The following is a 15974-nucleotide window of genomic DNA, read 5'->3' as shown; positions in this document are numbered from 1 at the left end:
TATAGATATATATATATATATATATATATATATATATATATGACAGCATCACTGTTTTGGCAAACTTTTAAGATAAATATTTTCATCTCAAGTTATTAAAAAATATTTTTTTTGGATGGGGCAAATATAAAATTGTATTAATATGAAAGAGGTTGAATTAATGAAATTAAAAATATTTATTTTATATATTCCTTCTTAGGAATATAAATGATAGGTTTTCATCAAAAAAATTGTATTTAATTTTTTTAGTCGGAAAATAATTTTGATGAATATTTCTGCATGAAATTATCTGTCTTATTCTCATAGCTTTAGTACGATCATGAAAATTTTCATAAGTTCGTTGCATATTGGTATTTTCAGAAACGTTTTTTTATCTGCAGGTTGCGTTAAATTTAGCAAATCGATCCCTCCACGCAAATAGCCTCTCTGTAGAAATGACATCAATAATTTGCGGGTTTTCCCGGTGATATCGAAAATCGATTAACACTGGCCTCTAAAACGCCCTCAACCTAATCATTTGTTTATTCATGACGGCTTAGTTTACCTTACCGGTTAAATAACTGGGCGTTATGATGATTAAACTTGTGCGAGTATGATTTCTGACAAACATATGCGTTCCGATTGACTGTTAGTTACTTATTTATCAAGAAGCGATGTGCTTGTAAGTAAACAAGAGTTAAGTTACATTTAAGTGAATTCGTAAGTATATCTAAGGAATTTTGTATAACATTCCAAAAGCATTAACTAATTTAATTTTGGCTTATTTTGTCGAATTCGATTGCAAGATATATTTTTGACTATTTTACTTTATTAAAACAGATTTTTTCCATCAATAAATTGACACGTATCCTAACCCCAAATTAAGCCAGTAATTGCCAGCTCTCTGTGGTTTTACACGACCTGTAGTGACCGCTCGACTGTGTCCCGTTATTGCTTTGTGATCAACTAGTGCCATGTACCACTTTCGACTATTCCCCTACACTATTGTTAGTCTACACATGGCTTTGTGCATTGTGTGCGCATAACTTTTACATCCATTTGACCATTCATTCAATTCTCGGTAAATTTTTTTTATCCATGTCGGGCCAGAAGCGCCGTTATATCAAGCAAGATTTTATTTCTTTAACTCGTCGCACTATTGTGTTTTGAGCACAAAACGTAGATTCTATTAATTCAAATTGGTGGTTCATAACTATTATTTGGATATGGGATAGTGTGAGCAGACATGTCTCAAAGGCTAGAATGAATATAGAATTTATGTACGTTGTTAATCGTTCGTAAAAATACGTGCAAAATCGTTTTATAAAATTTCTGATTGTACATAGACAAGCATGATAAATACTGCTTTTGCTAACGTCACAATCACCTCCCATGTGTTAAATGTTCATAATGCTATTTGTTTCTGGTAAAATACTTAAAAAAAGTTTATCTTGTAAAAAATATATAATTTTTCTTGGTTTCCAAAATATAATTTTATAGTGCTACAATAATATTCACTGACATATTTCTTCTGTGGGAATTACAGATTGTTTTGTAACCCTATGCTTATGGTGATTTCGGAGACTAAAACAACGATGTACAATAATTAGTTTTTGTACACTCAAAAAAAATACATTTCAAAACTTACACTGTTGTATTTGTAGATTTACAGTAACATTTTTTGACAATTAGTTTCAAAATAAATATTCTTGCAACATTGCACATTTATTTTACAGCGACCATACTAAGATAAAAATGTCATCGAACATTGCAGCTGCAGGCAAAGCAGTAGAGAATGAAGAGGGGGGTAGGGGTATGGACTAATTATGGATGTATACCGTGCTTGTAAGCCCATCACTTAATAGCTTGTTTGTCAGTAGATCAGCAAACAAAAGTGTCACGGTGAAATGGACTTCGTGAGTTTTTGTAGTTTAAGAAAAAAAAATTATTTATTGTGTTACTTAGATATGTTTAAGTCTGAATGAAGTACATCACCTTCTGGGATTACAGCGATTTCAAATTGGTGATTTTTCTGGATTATAGAACGTCAATACAGTTAAACACGATTCAAGAATATAATAAACAGTTATAAATTTCTCTATAAAAATAAAAATTGTATTATGAGCGTTGGTTCTTACAAAAATGATTACTTGCTATAGTAAACACTGTAATTAACTGAAATAAAAACAGACAGTAACAATAAACTCTGAGAGAACTAAAAAAAAGGCAAGGACAACAGCTGAAATCCACCTGAGCAAACGGCTCAAATGTTGCCGGATATTATCGTGTGACGAACCATAGAGGGCCGGATCAAACACATTGCTCTGTTGTAGTACATATAAATATGTTCTCTGACAAATTAATATTTTTGAATTAAAAAATATTTTTAATAACTATGTGTGTGTTAACATTCAATAACGTTCTTTGAATTACTATTGAAACGGAGAAGATTGAGTTAATTTTTTATATATATTTTCACCATTGGTTGTTTTCAATGTATATCCTAGAGAAAATGCGAATAACGAACAAAAAAAGATTATTATGTAAACACACAGTAAAAACTAGCCAAAATTAGGCGATGGCAAAAAATCAAAACATGGACAGAAACATAAAATTTCCTGGAAGGAATTAGTCAAAACATTATTACAGCACAGACGGACACAGCGGGTTAACAATGACGAAACATTTCAACAGTAAATAAATACAAATAAATTACCTTGGACAAAACAGCGACAAACGTAAGATCCCAACGATGTCATGCGAAACACAACAACACACAGAGACACAAAGGCGAAACAGATATTATGGACAACACAAACGACAACAGCACAGATGAATCGTACGGCGGGTTACCTAGGACAAACAGTTGCGGCGTTTCGGAAACTTGAGATGCGGGAGGAACAATCAGACTGAACGGACCGTCTCACAGTGGTTAGCTGGTCAGCTGAGTGAGGTGCGGTTCTGAGGCGGTCAGTGGCGGATCCAGGATTTTGGTTTGGGAGGGGCTTGACCCAGCTGAGGCTAGGCTTTATCAAGGCAAACACTAAAACAATAGTGGACCCAGATGCTTTTGGAGGGGGCTTCCCCTCTGGATCCGCTACTGGAGGCGGTGACTATGCTGGGTTGGTGGCCCCAACCGCTGGTCATTGCCGAAGCTCAAATACCTTCCCGATCAAACAAGAGGGAGCAATCCCTAACAGTTCTGTTTAAATTATGCTCTGGAATGTAAACAAATCGAACTGGAAGTTTCCTCCCACTCCACCCTAATAGGGCGCGTATGTGGTAGGGGAACGTTGGTCGGAACAATTAGAGACCTGCAAAATTCGCGGATTCATTTCGTTATATACTACAATTCAAATAATTATACCTTAGCGCTGCTTCTACCACTGGTTCACTGTTAATCTGGAGTAATGAGGGCCAGTTAGAGACCCTCGCTCAAAGAAGTGTCGAATCACAGACACTCAGTCGAGACGACTCGCAAGTCAGCAGCCAATGAACAGTTGGCATTTGCCCGAGTGTGTAGAGTGTAGTAGAGTCTATCCTGAAGATCATTGAACCCGCGAATTTTTCCGGTCTCTAGGAATGATCATGTCCCACCGTGGTGAGATGCAAGCGCAGGCGACTGACGTGCGGTGTGCGGTGTGCGTGTGTCCAGGTGGAGCTGAACATCGAGCCCGGGCAGTCCCTGGGCCTGATGATCCGCGGCGGAGTGGAGTACAACCTGGGCATCTTCATCACGGGCGTGGACAAGGACTCCGTGGCCGACCGCGCCGGACTCATGGTGAGCATCAGTCTTCGTCCTCCCGACTGCTCCCCAGGACTGCACGCGCTCTAAGACTCCTTTGGAGACCAGTCGCCGAGAAACTGTTTGTGAAATAGGATGTTGGTATGTGTGACGTCAACAAACTCCGACACATGTACATTAGGTTCACACCTCATAAGATTCATCAATACTCCCCCAGGCATATGATCCCGTTAGGGTGTGATCCTGGTTAGGAGAAAGATGGGTCTTTCACATGCCTGACACTGTTACCAGTGCCCAACAACATGGGTTCCATGAACCAGAAATAGATTCGCCATTTCCAATCGCGGCAGGTTACTGGCGAGCGCACGGCTAGGTTGAGAGGTTGAGGAGACCCATCCCAACTTCGGCCCCACCGACCCGCCCCCCAGTTTGACCGATCGCCACGTAAGTTGGCACATAAAAGTGTTTTTTTTTTTTTTTCGTGGAGAAATTTTTTTATGTTATTTTTTGTAACTCGCCACTTCCAAACCGTTTAAACTATCGCCATGGAAATTGGTATATGTATATGTGTGTATATATATATATATATATATATATATATATATATATATTTGAACAAAGAGAATATTTTAGCGATATCCATCTTCATTTTAACTCGCGGACAATATATAACCCTGAGTTCAGCCCGTGAAACGCCGGATACTGCAGCTAGACTTGTCTATTTGTACAACACATGGCATTTTTTTTTTTTTTTGCATATACAAAACACTTTTTTTGGAAACAACACTTAATGTTGACGTATCATTTTAAATTCCGATTAATATTTTTTTTACAACCACAAATTTAAAAAAAACATGGAAATAATATAATATAAAACAATTAGCTTTTATAATTTTTACTGTGATTGTTAATTTGTGCAGTTAATACCGGGAAGTTATTCAAAGAACAGTTTACAAAAAAAACTCAAACTAATGTTAGTGCTGAAACAACAAAAAGCATAAATTCTCAGGCAAGAATCCGAACTCAGCATTACTGCGAACATTTTTTTTTGTAGCTTTAGAGTTGCTTTCATGTAAGTACACGTAGAAATGAACAAATATCTGTAATTTAACATGATTATTTCAGTGCCATATACAAAAATAAAATTAATTTATGATTCACTATTCTCCGATCGGTCTCCGAACACGTTCGAAATTCGAGATTTCTCAGCTTGTGGGTTACATCCGCGTCACAGACGTTTAGGTTAACATTGCAGCCACAATCATCGAGGTAACTGTCTCCTTCTGAGATACTTATTTTCCTTAACCTAACTAAAACTAAATGTATTTTGTAGAAGGGGTCTGGTTCAGGGAGGGACCTAGGTGTGACTCAGGCCGAAGCCTATAAGCCTAGTCATGCCGGGACTTGGCCATGCAAGGAGAGGGTAGCATGCATCGTGTGCTCTGTGCGGGGATTGGCCAGTCGTGGCAGTGATTGATGCCAACACTAACTCCCCGATCTTAGATCTAGAATAAATATCTTGAGTTGTGCCCAGTTAGAACCCGCACAGACGCAGGGGAAAACCAAATACATGCGGGATGCAGTTTGCGTGAATTAATAGCGTAGGTGAAAACCCAGTATTCGCATGATGGTCTGGACATGAGACTTGGCAGTTCTCAAGCCTTTTATTTCTTTCGTCCTGAGAGGTGACTGTTTCCTGATTGGCTGCGGCTGCAGGCCCTTCAGATTAATTTATGGTTTTGTCGAGTCGGACGTGAGCTTTTGTGATTGGTTGCTGCTGGCCAATCAGTTACCGCTTCTCTTCTGGATGGCTGGGATTATTTGGCCAGCCAGATGACAAGAAAATTCAGACTATGACTTCGAAAACCTGAGACACTTATATACGAAGTTCTACACTGGCTCATGCAATTTTTTCTCCAAATTATCATAAATTTATATTATTAAATGGTATTTTTAATGACATTGACATAACAATCTTTCATTTAATTTACGATCACCTAGACTGGCGAAAACCTACCCTCCCAGAAATAAAACAAAGAAATATCTTTTGCTAGGATTTAATTTATTGAACAGACGTAATCTAACAAAACTTTCACCTTTACTACGGCAAAATATAAGTATATCCGAAGATGTACGAACGTGGATTATTCGGTTGTTGATCTCGAGGTGGACGAAAATCAGCGAGGAAACAGCTTCGAATAGCGAGGAGGGTAAATGTTTTTTTTTTTGGTGGAAGTATTATTTAACTCCCAGGTAAAGGGGAGTACGTATTTTTGAAATATAATGCCCCTTAAAAAACTACATTATATTTTTGACGTCTTGAACATTCAGTATCAAAACTACGATTTTATCGAATTTTTTTAAAATAACATAATTTATCAAATTTACACTTGTACAGTATCATAAAAATTTATAAAATACATTTTTTTTACCAAAAGTATTGAATTGACATCACAGGTTGGATGTCGTTTGGGGTAGTTTAGTTTTTGTTATACCTTCAGCTCTTTTCGACTCTGAGAATTATGGTTTATGGAGGTGTTAGAGAGATGGATTCATTGGAATCTGATCTCGTTCCTGTCATCTACGGTTTAGTGGCTCGTGTAGAGCATCGGTTTAATTGAAATGAAGCAAATTGTCACAACTGCCTCGTCACCTTTCACAATCATTCTAGTCGCTTTAATGAATTGTTTGTGTCGATAACAAGTCTTAATCAACGCGCTTTCCTATAAGTGAGTGATTTGTTTAAGTAAAAAGGCTTTTAATGTACCTAAGGTTTATCAAAGGAAAATGATCTCAAAGTTTGACGATTTTTTTATTCTTGTCGCGAACAAAAAAAATGACAAAAACTTACAAAGAGTGAGAAATAACAAAACATACAAAATTATTTTAATGTTTGCTAGTCACATTTTCGGAATACAGTCAAATTGTCATTATATTTGTTACTTCATCGTTAAGAAACTTTGTTAATTGTTAATTCAAACGGTTACTTAAAGAGGTTGATATTCGTATACTAAAATTAAAACTGGTAGAAAAGATTATTTTTAAGAATAAGAATGTTTGCAAAAATGGTCTGATCTATTTAATACCTTTCCTAAATCATATTGATGGTAAATGAGTAAAATAACCAAACTAAATTGTGTAACTGTAGGCATTGTAGACTATTAGCGAGCTAAGTAGTGTAATATATGTTTTTTTTGACACAACACGTTTATTTGGCCGTACCATCTCAAATAGTTTTACTTGCACGCACCTATTTATTTGATCCCGCGAGGAATGATACATAAGCTATCTGTTGACTCTCCGAGAGTCAAAGAGAGAATAGATCCGTATTAATAATACTTAATTGTTAATTTTAATCCAAATAATAATAATAATATTAACATCTGACGAGTTTTATATTAGTATGCCCATATGTGAAAAAAAACATATGTTATAAATTGATGCTTAAATAATTGAAAAAAAAAAGTTATTTAGATTATAATGAACATGGATGACAATAAGTAAATAGAACAGGCTGGTTTCAAAACAATCAAGATTGCGTTGTTTTTTTTGTTGCTTTGTAACTGATACCTGATTGTCGGCTGTGATGCCAGGTGGTGGCAGTGACACCAGTGGTGAAGCCAGGATTTGTGTATGGGGGGTGTTAAGAAGCATGCCCCCCCCCCCCCCCGTATTAAAGCGGGGGGTCCGGGGTTCCTTCCCCCGGAAAAAATTAGGATTTTCAGGTGTAAAATAGTGCTATTTTAGCAGTTTTCGGTAGTTAAATTTAAATATTGTAATGGTAAAATTTTTATTAATATTTAATATGAAATTTTTTTGAGTGATGAATAAGAAATTTAAATAAAGATTTGGTGCTAAGGGGGCGGGAGGGGGGGGGTTGAACCCCTAAACACCCCCCCCCCCACTCTGGCTACGCCCCTGAGTGACACATGACTCGTGCAGACCTGGAGATGGAGGGAGTGGACGCACGAGTGTGCATGTTTCGCGGACGCAAGTAACACTTGCGGGGGCCGGGGCTAATGATGCCCTCTCGCGGGCTGCGGTACGACCGGTGGCTATGAAATACGAGCGACAGAACGCCGGAGGCCAATAGTCTCCCCCTCTACCCTCCTCCTCATTTAACACCCAACGACACCCCCCCCCCCCTACTTCCCATTCCGTATGTTTTGGCCAAAATCTGCTGGCCGGCAGCCAACGGTCGACACTTTCTCTCTCTCTTTTCGGACGTGCAACACGTGGTGCCTCGCGTCGTCGCCGGCTGACGCTGCGGATCACTCGCCTCCGACACCGGGACGACTTTTTTCGGAAAGTTGGAAACCGTGGCGAACGTTGCTCGCGAGCACGAGGGTAACCCCTCGGAGTAATCTGCCGTTTTCTTTTCCACACACATTATTGTTCCGTCTATGCCTCCATTCCCCATGCCTCCGCATTATTTCACAAACGTCTCTTCCTCTAAATCGACTCTACGGTTCTCCCCTCGCATCAGTTGAGGAGACAGCACCGAGCTGAGGACGGCCAGTACAGCCATCGCCTGTTAACTTACGCGCACTGACGTGTTCAATCTTGCACGTGCGCACACGTGCCGAGTTGCGGACAGTTGACGGACGTGATGTGTACCCCTCACTGCTCACGCAATCTCCCCACCAGCTCTCGAGCATCTTACCCTCTCTGGATGCACGTGTGAGTTTTTTTTTCCCTTCATCTCGATGGCATTCTATCTATGCGTTTAGATCATAACCCACCTCCCCCCGCCCCTGGAACCTGGTCCTCTGAGGGTACGTGGCCAGTTCGGATTTTCCATGATTCTACTGTCCAAGTCGAACGTTGCTTGCCTGAGGGGCATAGCCAGTGAGTTTCTGTTGGTTGCTGAATGGGTTGATGTGGTTGGGTGTTGTCGATGCTCGGCCGCTCGACATAGCCTTTCCCCCAAAAACCTCTTACCCGCTTTGAAGTGGCGTATCAAGCTTCTTTCGCCACGTGGGGCCACACCAAAAACTAGTTCTGCCCCTCGTTTGGGCGTACATGGCAACCATTCGCGTGGTTTGTAACTTGCGTGTAAAATAAGTACCGCGCAATGAAAATTGTGATTAAATTGTCCGAGGCGAACGTACTGGTCTTCGGAACGGCGCGGATCACCGTAGCTGACACTCGTGATGGCTAGGGTGTACGCAGGCAAACATAACAGCAAATATTGAAGTTCTCCTCGGAAGTCTCCTGACGTATGACGAGGACAAACGCTTTCAGGAGAGTGTAGCTGGAGGAGTTGAACACAACGGGTGGAAAAAGATTACATCACAGAGAAAAAGTTGTGTTTGAATGAAACAAATATTTGTTTATATATGGCGAAATAAATATTTACATGATGGAACAAAATATTTTGTTAGTTCAACCAAACTCGGTAAGTAACAAAAAATAATTTATCACACCTAACCAAATGTACATTTGAGTTGTCAAAATCATTTTGTTGGGTCAACAGTATCTTTCCTACTACAAAATATTTGTTTGAATTAACAAAATACGTTTATTTCGCCATATATAAACAAATATTTTGTTGAGGAAAACAAACCTTTTTCTCAGTGCACTCTTTACGATCGCGGTGATGGGTGTGTAATCCATCAACCTACCCACAGAGTACACTATGGACGCCGCTGACACCTCGGTGCACGGTGGTGTTCCTGTCGATCGCACCGCCGCGCACTCGCGCTGGTCCGATCAACCTCCGGAGACTACCTCGGGCGCGAGGCTTCAGTGACGCGCGCACCGTCGAGGCCAACCAATGGCAGAGCCAGGGCTTCTCTTTCTGACGCCCGAGGCACGGGCGAGTATGCCGCACCCGCATTTCGACTCCGCCTTTCCGAAAGACATCGCGCGACCTCACGTCTCAGCAGTACCGCCTGCTGGAGATATCTACCGAACACGGTCGGCCGCTGTTTGTGTGGAGACCGAGGACCCGCGAGGTGTGACCTTGCACGTGGTTACTTAGTCTGCACACTTGGCCCCTAGCGTACCAGGTAAACAGCGCCGCCATCTTTCACCACGTGAGACATGGCAGACTGTAAATCCCTTCATGCTCGTGCTTCGTTAGGAATCCACACCGAGCTCATCGATTCCGTAGTCCCTGAGAGCTGTTCAGTTTTGATTTGAGTATTAGATACTATTTTTTTATAAATAAACATAAATGGCCAAATTTGTATCGCATTTTAACTTTTTTAATTTTAAAAATCTTTGAGCTGATGCTTGCCAATTTTCAAAAATTGAATTTGAACAGTGAAACCAAGATGTTATGACAAAAAAATCTAACCCCCTTTTTGAATGGTGAATGGAATTTGTTTAAGCCTCGATAGTTATTTTATTTTATTATTAGCTTGTTTATACGTTATATTGTTACAGAAAAGTTGGGAAAAAAGAGATATTTTTTAATAAAGAATAATTTTAACAATTACAAGGTTTTTTATATTGTTTTTAAACTGTAAAATTTATTCTTACAGTTGAATGAATAACAACCAAGAGGTTCTTGATAGACAATGTCTAGAGACATGCAAAATTCGCGGTTTCGATGGCCTTCAGGATAGACTGCACATACCCCTGTACACTCGGGCAAATAACGCAAGTTCATTGGCTGCCGACTTGTAAGTCGTCTCAGCTGGTTTGACTGTGATTCGATCCTTCTTTGGTTGAGGGTTTATAACTGGTTGAGATTCGTCCAGATGAACAGTATAAGCCAATAGCCAAATCATCTAAGAGGTATATGTGCTTGAATTCTAGCCCTATCACCAAATGAATCCGCGAATTTTGCAGGTCTCTAACAATGTCACATAACTTGTCTGAAATTTAAAAGTGTTCCAAAATACGTACACCAGTGTCCAACTGTCACCTGCAATGCATCACGGGAAGTTTCATGCACGAACATTGCCGATCGCGTGCAGTTGCGGCCAGGCGACAGAAGACCAGGAGAGGTATTCCCGTCCCAAGAAGCTCACGTCGAAGTGGGCACTCACTCCTCTGAAGAGACGCTGTGGACGCACAGGTGTGGTGGTCGGGCGGCAGTAAGTCCTAGCCACCCCTCGTGGCTCCACACCCCCCCCCCCCAGGCCGACCCACAGAGCACACTCCATGACGCCCTTTACGGCGGCGTCTCTCCCCCCCCCCCCCTTGCCCCGCTGAGCGCTAGGTCAAGGTTAGGGCAGGAGTGGGCGCCGTCTCTCTTCGTGAACGGCTCATCGATGGTACTGATCGATAAACTGCTGAGAAATTTTTCAACTTAAATTAACGAACAACGCTGGTTGCATATTCTATTGTTTTCTAAAAAAAAAATTGGTTGTCTGTAAAGTCGGTTTACGGACGATAGTTTAAACGTGACAACGTCATAACAAAACATTGATGAAATGATTGCATACTTTTATGAATAAAATTGAATCATTTTTATTGAATTATCACTATTTTGTATGGATACAAAGAAGGAGTGAAATGAAATCTACAATTTAATTGATAAATTTACTTTTATTTGCACTCATTAATTCAAATATGTTTATTACTTTAACGAAGAGATTATTTTAACTATAATTTTTTTACATGTTTGCTATTTAACTTCTTCCAATCTGTGTTATTCTGTTGAGGATAGGACGATGATAGGAAAAGTAGGAAACGAATGGGAGTGTTTCAAGTTTAATGTGCCTCGAAAAAGTCAAATCGATGGTTGTTCCAATCGAGTGGAACAGAGATAGATGCGGCGCAAGCGTACAATGAGCGTAACGGGACACGGCGTAACGGGAAAATGTGCGTAACGGGACACTTTTTCGTGCGTGCAGCCGGCGTTCATCGATTTATTAGACGTCACGTCAAAAAAATTACTGGTTCCAGAGCTACGGCCAAACAGGGCGTTGTGCTCGCTTACGTTCGCGATGTTTGTTACACGAGTGAAATATAGCCAAATGCATCTCAAGGTGCCACTGGTCACACATAGCTGAATTTCGATGTGTTGGCCAAGTCAACGGTGTTTTTTTTTTTGTTTATTTCTCGGCTATTTTTTCTAAAAATGTCGCTGAGTCCGCGTATGCGCAGATAAACAAAAACCATCTGTTTTCGCGCGGAATTGTGATGTTTTTTTGTGTTTGCTTTAAATAAGTAGCATGTAGACGGAAAATTTTATTGAAGAAGTACGAAAATATTCATTTTTATGTAATGAATAATGTAAGAATATAGAATGCAAGATATGCAGGACAATGCGTGGGATTTTTAATTCGAGGGAATGCTATCATACCGAGTTGTGCTTAATTATTCTGAAACAGTCCATAAAGTTGGCTTTGTCCTCACGCAACTGCTTCATCAAATGACGAATATTTTCAAATTGATCTTTCAGATTAACTTCATGGACTCATTTATTTTTACGTTTACATATTGGAGAGCCAACAATATTATCATCGTCGGAATCATCACGCCATGCGTCTCTCCGACATCGCGAGCTAGACCATCCTGTCTGGCCACCTGGCGCAGCGAACATAGCGAACATAGCGTAGCTTTCCGCGTGGCCTTGGCTTAAATTATACCTTGGAAGCACACGACACTGTGTGACAAAAACCATTTTTTCCTTACAGCATTTTAAAGAATTTTAAATAATGTATTTATATATAGAACTTATGTTTATTTATATAAAATAGTATATTTTAAATAAATCGATTTGCTGTCCAAAATAAAGTTAAAAACGATGACATGAAATTAAATGGCAATAACAAAGTGCGATGGCTCTGAAATGCTATTCTTAACCAGACACACTTAACAAATCTCAGAACAGTTGGCAAATTGCGTGTTTTAACGCGGAGCTTTGGTGTTCGTGTCAGTACTGCAACATTGAACTAAACAGAACTCATTACTAGCAGATCTATCACTGAACACTTCCCAACCACGCGGCCATCCCGGCCACACGGCGTTCCCCTGACGTCAATCAGACGCAACCCGCCTCGCGAGCAGGCGGGCGTGTCTCCCGTCGACCCATCGATCACGAGACGTCGCCGGCGTCAGGGTTCACATACCCCCGTTTAGGGACGGATCGTTACTACAACACCGAAATACCATAACTCCGAATGTCAACATTGACCACAACGCCGACAGATAAAGAACTGCTGTGTACCACAACGCCGAAATAACAACTGAATGAATTTGTGTGTGTTTCTTAAATGTACCTTAACGCCGAAATACCACAATCAAACATAACCTAACCTTACCTAACCTAACCTAGCGTAATATAACCTAACCTAACTTAACCTAGCCTATCCTATCTTAGCCTAACCTAGCCTAACCTAACCTAGTCTAACCTAACCTAGTCTAACCTAACCTAACCTAACCTTTGTGGCAGTCCTGCAATTACATTTTTCGGCGTTAGTGTATTTCGGCGTTGTGGTATTTCGGCGTTGTGGTGCGTTCCCGTCCCCCGGACACATCCGAACGGGAAGCCTCCTTTTCACACACGAGAGAGCCAAACGCCCGATCGTGCATCTTCGGTTTTTTTTGTTCATTGTAAATAAATATGGCGGTGTTGATAAAAGGATTCTAATGGTCAATTAGGTTTGGTTAGCTACATTATAAATACTTTAAAACGGTTGATTTGGTTAGGATAGCTACACTAAAGATACGGGAAAAAACATGAATTTCGGGGAACTTCGGCTTTTGGCTCTCTCGTCTGTGAAAAGAAGGCTTCCCCATCCGAACAACACTGCCTCTCTCGCTTGCTTGACCCCGCGGTGGGGAACAGAACTATATATATATATATATATATATATATATATATATGCGAGCGAGTATTTCAGTGCTCTTCAGAGATGTGTAACATCTGACCTCGGTCAACGAGCAAATTAATGTGTTCTCACGTAGCAAATGCACTTATAATGCGAAACTCCCCACAGGAAAATTTGACGTAGAATTCGTTAAAATAACACTGAGCGTGATAGATTGTGTTTTCAACTGCATTTCTTGACGCGATTCACACGTAGTCTCCGGGCGTGCGTTAAGCCGTTCCTTGCATAGCTTCCCAGTGTTAACTGCGCACATCAATGAGCATATTGGAACAAAATAAAATTTATAATTATTGAATATACGATTGAAGAATATGCTTGAATGAAATATATTTTAACATATAAAATTATGCGCTAATTTCCGTAAGAACGACTCAGTATTATCTCGAGAAATGTGTTTTATAAAAGCAAAAATAACAATAGCCATTTAATTCGCAAACTTACAAAAACCTTTATTTTAGTATTACGAAATATAACTTGGCAACTGGTTTTCCAAAGGAATATTTGAAAATTCAGAAATATTTTTCTGTATGTTTATCCAAGACTGCCTGGTATAAAAATGTGGCAGGTTTACGTTACTAAAAAAATGTGTTGTATGCTGGAAAGCGTACTGCATCGTTATTTGTGGCCGTGTTACAACGTAAGTATGATAATATTACGGGAGGTTTTTTTTCTTCATTGTTATATATTCAACTGCCACAACATTTTGATCAGGACCTCTCAATAACACGCAATAAACACTATTGTCTATACTTACGTGTGGTACAATAATACACATTTCCATTAAATATGTAGGATGCAACTGCTGTGATAATATTGTTTTATTCATTTTCTAGTATTTTTTCTAATATTTGGAATTACCGCTATAAAGAATATTTAACCATATCTTTACATTATGCTGGTTTTGTTTCAGCGGAGAAAACAAAATCGTCGTGGTACCTACAATAATACTGTCGAAATAACTACAGGGATAGACAACATTGGTCTTTTGACTTGTGAAATGGGACTTGAAACATTCGCCTTCAATGGCGAAGGGCAGCATGTCTGTCCGTCCCGGCGCGCCGTTGTAACCCCTCAGCCGTCAGGGCAGGTCACGTCCAGCGTGACCTTCCAGGAAGTGACCGTTAACTACCCCCCCCCCCCCTGACCGAGAGGTAGGCGTATCGACAGTCGCGAGGGTAATCAGTCGGGCGTAACGACCGCGACCGGGTGAAGACCACGGGGGACGCACCACAACGCCGAACTTACAATAAAACCGAAAACCATAACGCCGAATGCCAAATTGACTACAACGCCGACAGCTAGAAAACTGCTGTGTACCACAACGCCGAAATACATTAACCCCGAAAAATGTCATTGCAGAGACTGCCACAAATGTTAGGTTAGGTAAGGTTAGCAAACAAATTCATTCAGTTGTTTTTCATTTTGCTCCTGTGCCCCACCGCCCCCCCCCCCCCCCCCCCCACACACAGCAACATTTTTCGGCGTTGTGGTACACAGCAGTTTTCTAGCTGTCGGCGTTGCGGTCAATTTGGCATTCGGCGTTATGGTATTCGGCGTTATTGTACGTTCGACGTTGTGGTATTTCGGCGTTGTGGTAACGACCCGTCCAACGCGTGTCCCGGGCGAGAGACTGGACGATCGGAACCCCGCACGTGTAAGCTCCGCTGCGTGCGTCGGCCAGGAACACCCGTCACCGAAGCCATGTGCGTATGCTGCAGTCCCCTGCACTTTTACACGAGATTCCTTTGGGAACCAGTTGCCAAGAAATAGTTCCTAACACTGCAAGAAAGATATTGTAACTTAGTACACCACATAGCTGTGGTTATTTTTGCACATACGCGCGCGCACACACACACACACACACACACACACACACACACACAATACCTTTTTTAGAGTTAATACTGAGTATTTCTTCCGAAATATTGGCGCATAAATTTATATTTTATGTTTTCTACAAATATAATTTTTTAAACCGTGGAAATGAAAATCGAATATTAAAAAATTTGACAATGTTGTTGTATCGTGCTCATTAATGTGCGCATTTAAAACTGTAAACCTATTCCGGGAACGGTTTGCAAATAACTTTTAACTACTGAAAGTACATTCTGGGACAAGACAAAGCATAAAAGCCCGGGTAAGAATACGAGCCCAGTATTACTGCGAACACTATTTTGTAGCGATACAGTTGTTTTTTTATATTGTATTACAACCTTACAAATATTTGTAATCCCAATTGAATGTTTCTGTTCCTTTTACAAAAAAATATTTATAGTATAAGTTTCTGGATCGACAAGCTTAAATTTAAATTATTGAATGATAATTCCCGGGTTAGGAACTGAAAGATGCCGTATTAGTTTAAGTTGTTTTTTTTGCCATAACATTTTTTTATCGTTAAATGTATGCAAATTTCCTTTGTTAAGGCAGAGATCACTCATTAAAGAATCTTCTAACACAAC

General features: G+C 40.2%; 1 protein-coding gene across 1 annotated transcript in view; it reads left to right on the top strand.

The window, feature by feature from the left end:
• The window catches only part of LOC134537288 (whirlin-like), a 205320-nt gene that overhangs the window by 111843 nt on the left and 77503 nt on the right, over positions 1 to 15974 (top strand). The window contains exon 4 of the mRNA XM_063377563.1: positions 3635 to 3760. Within this exon, the coding sequence (XP_063233633.1) occupies positions 3635 to 3760 (126 nt within the window). The remainder of the gene's footprint in view (positions 1 to 3634; positions 3761 to 15974) is intronic.

Source organism: Bacillus rossius, chromosome 12 (genome assembly GCF_032445375.1).
Source record: "Bacillus rossius redtenbacheri isolate Brsri chromosome 12, Brsri_v3, whole genome shotgun sequence".
Lineage (NCBI taxonomy): Eukaryota > Metazoa > Arthropoda > Insecta > Phasmatodea > Bacillidae > Bacillus > Bacillus rossius.
Note: the sequence above shows the minus strand (reverse complement) of the source record. Positions and strands in the feature narration are given on the sequence as shown.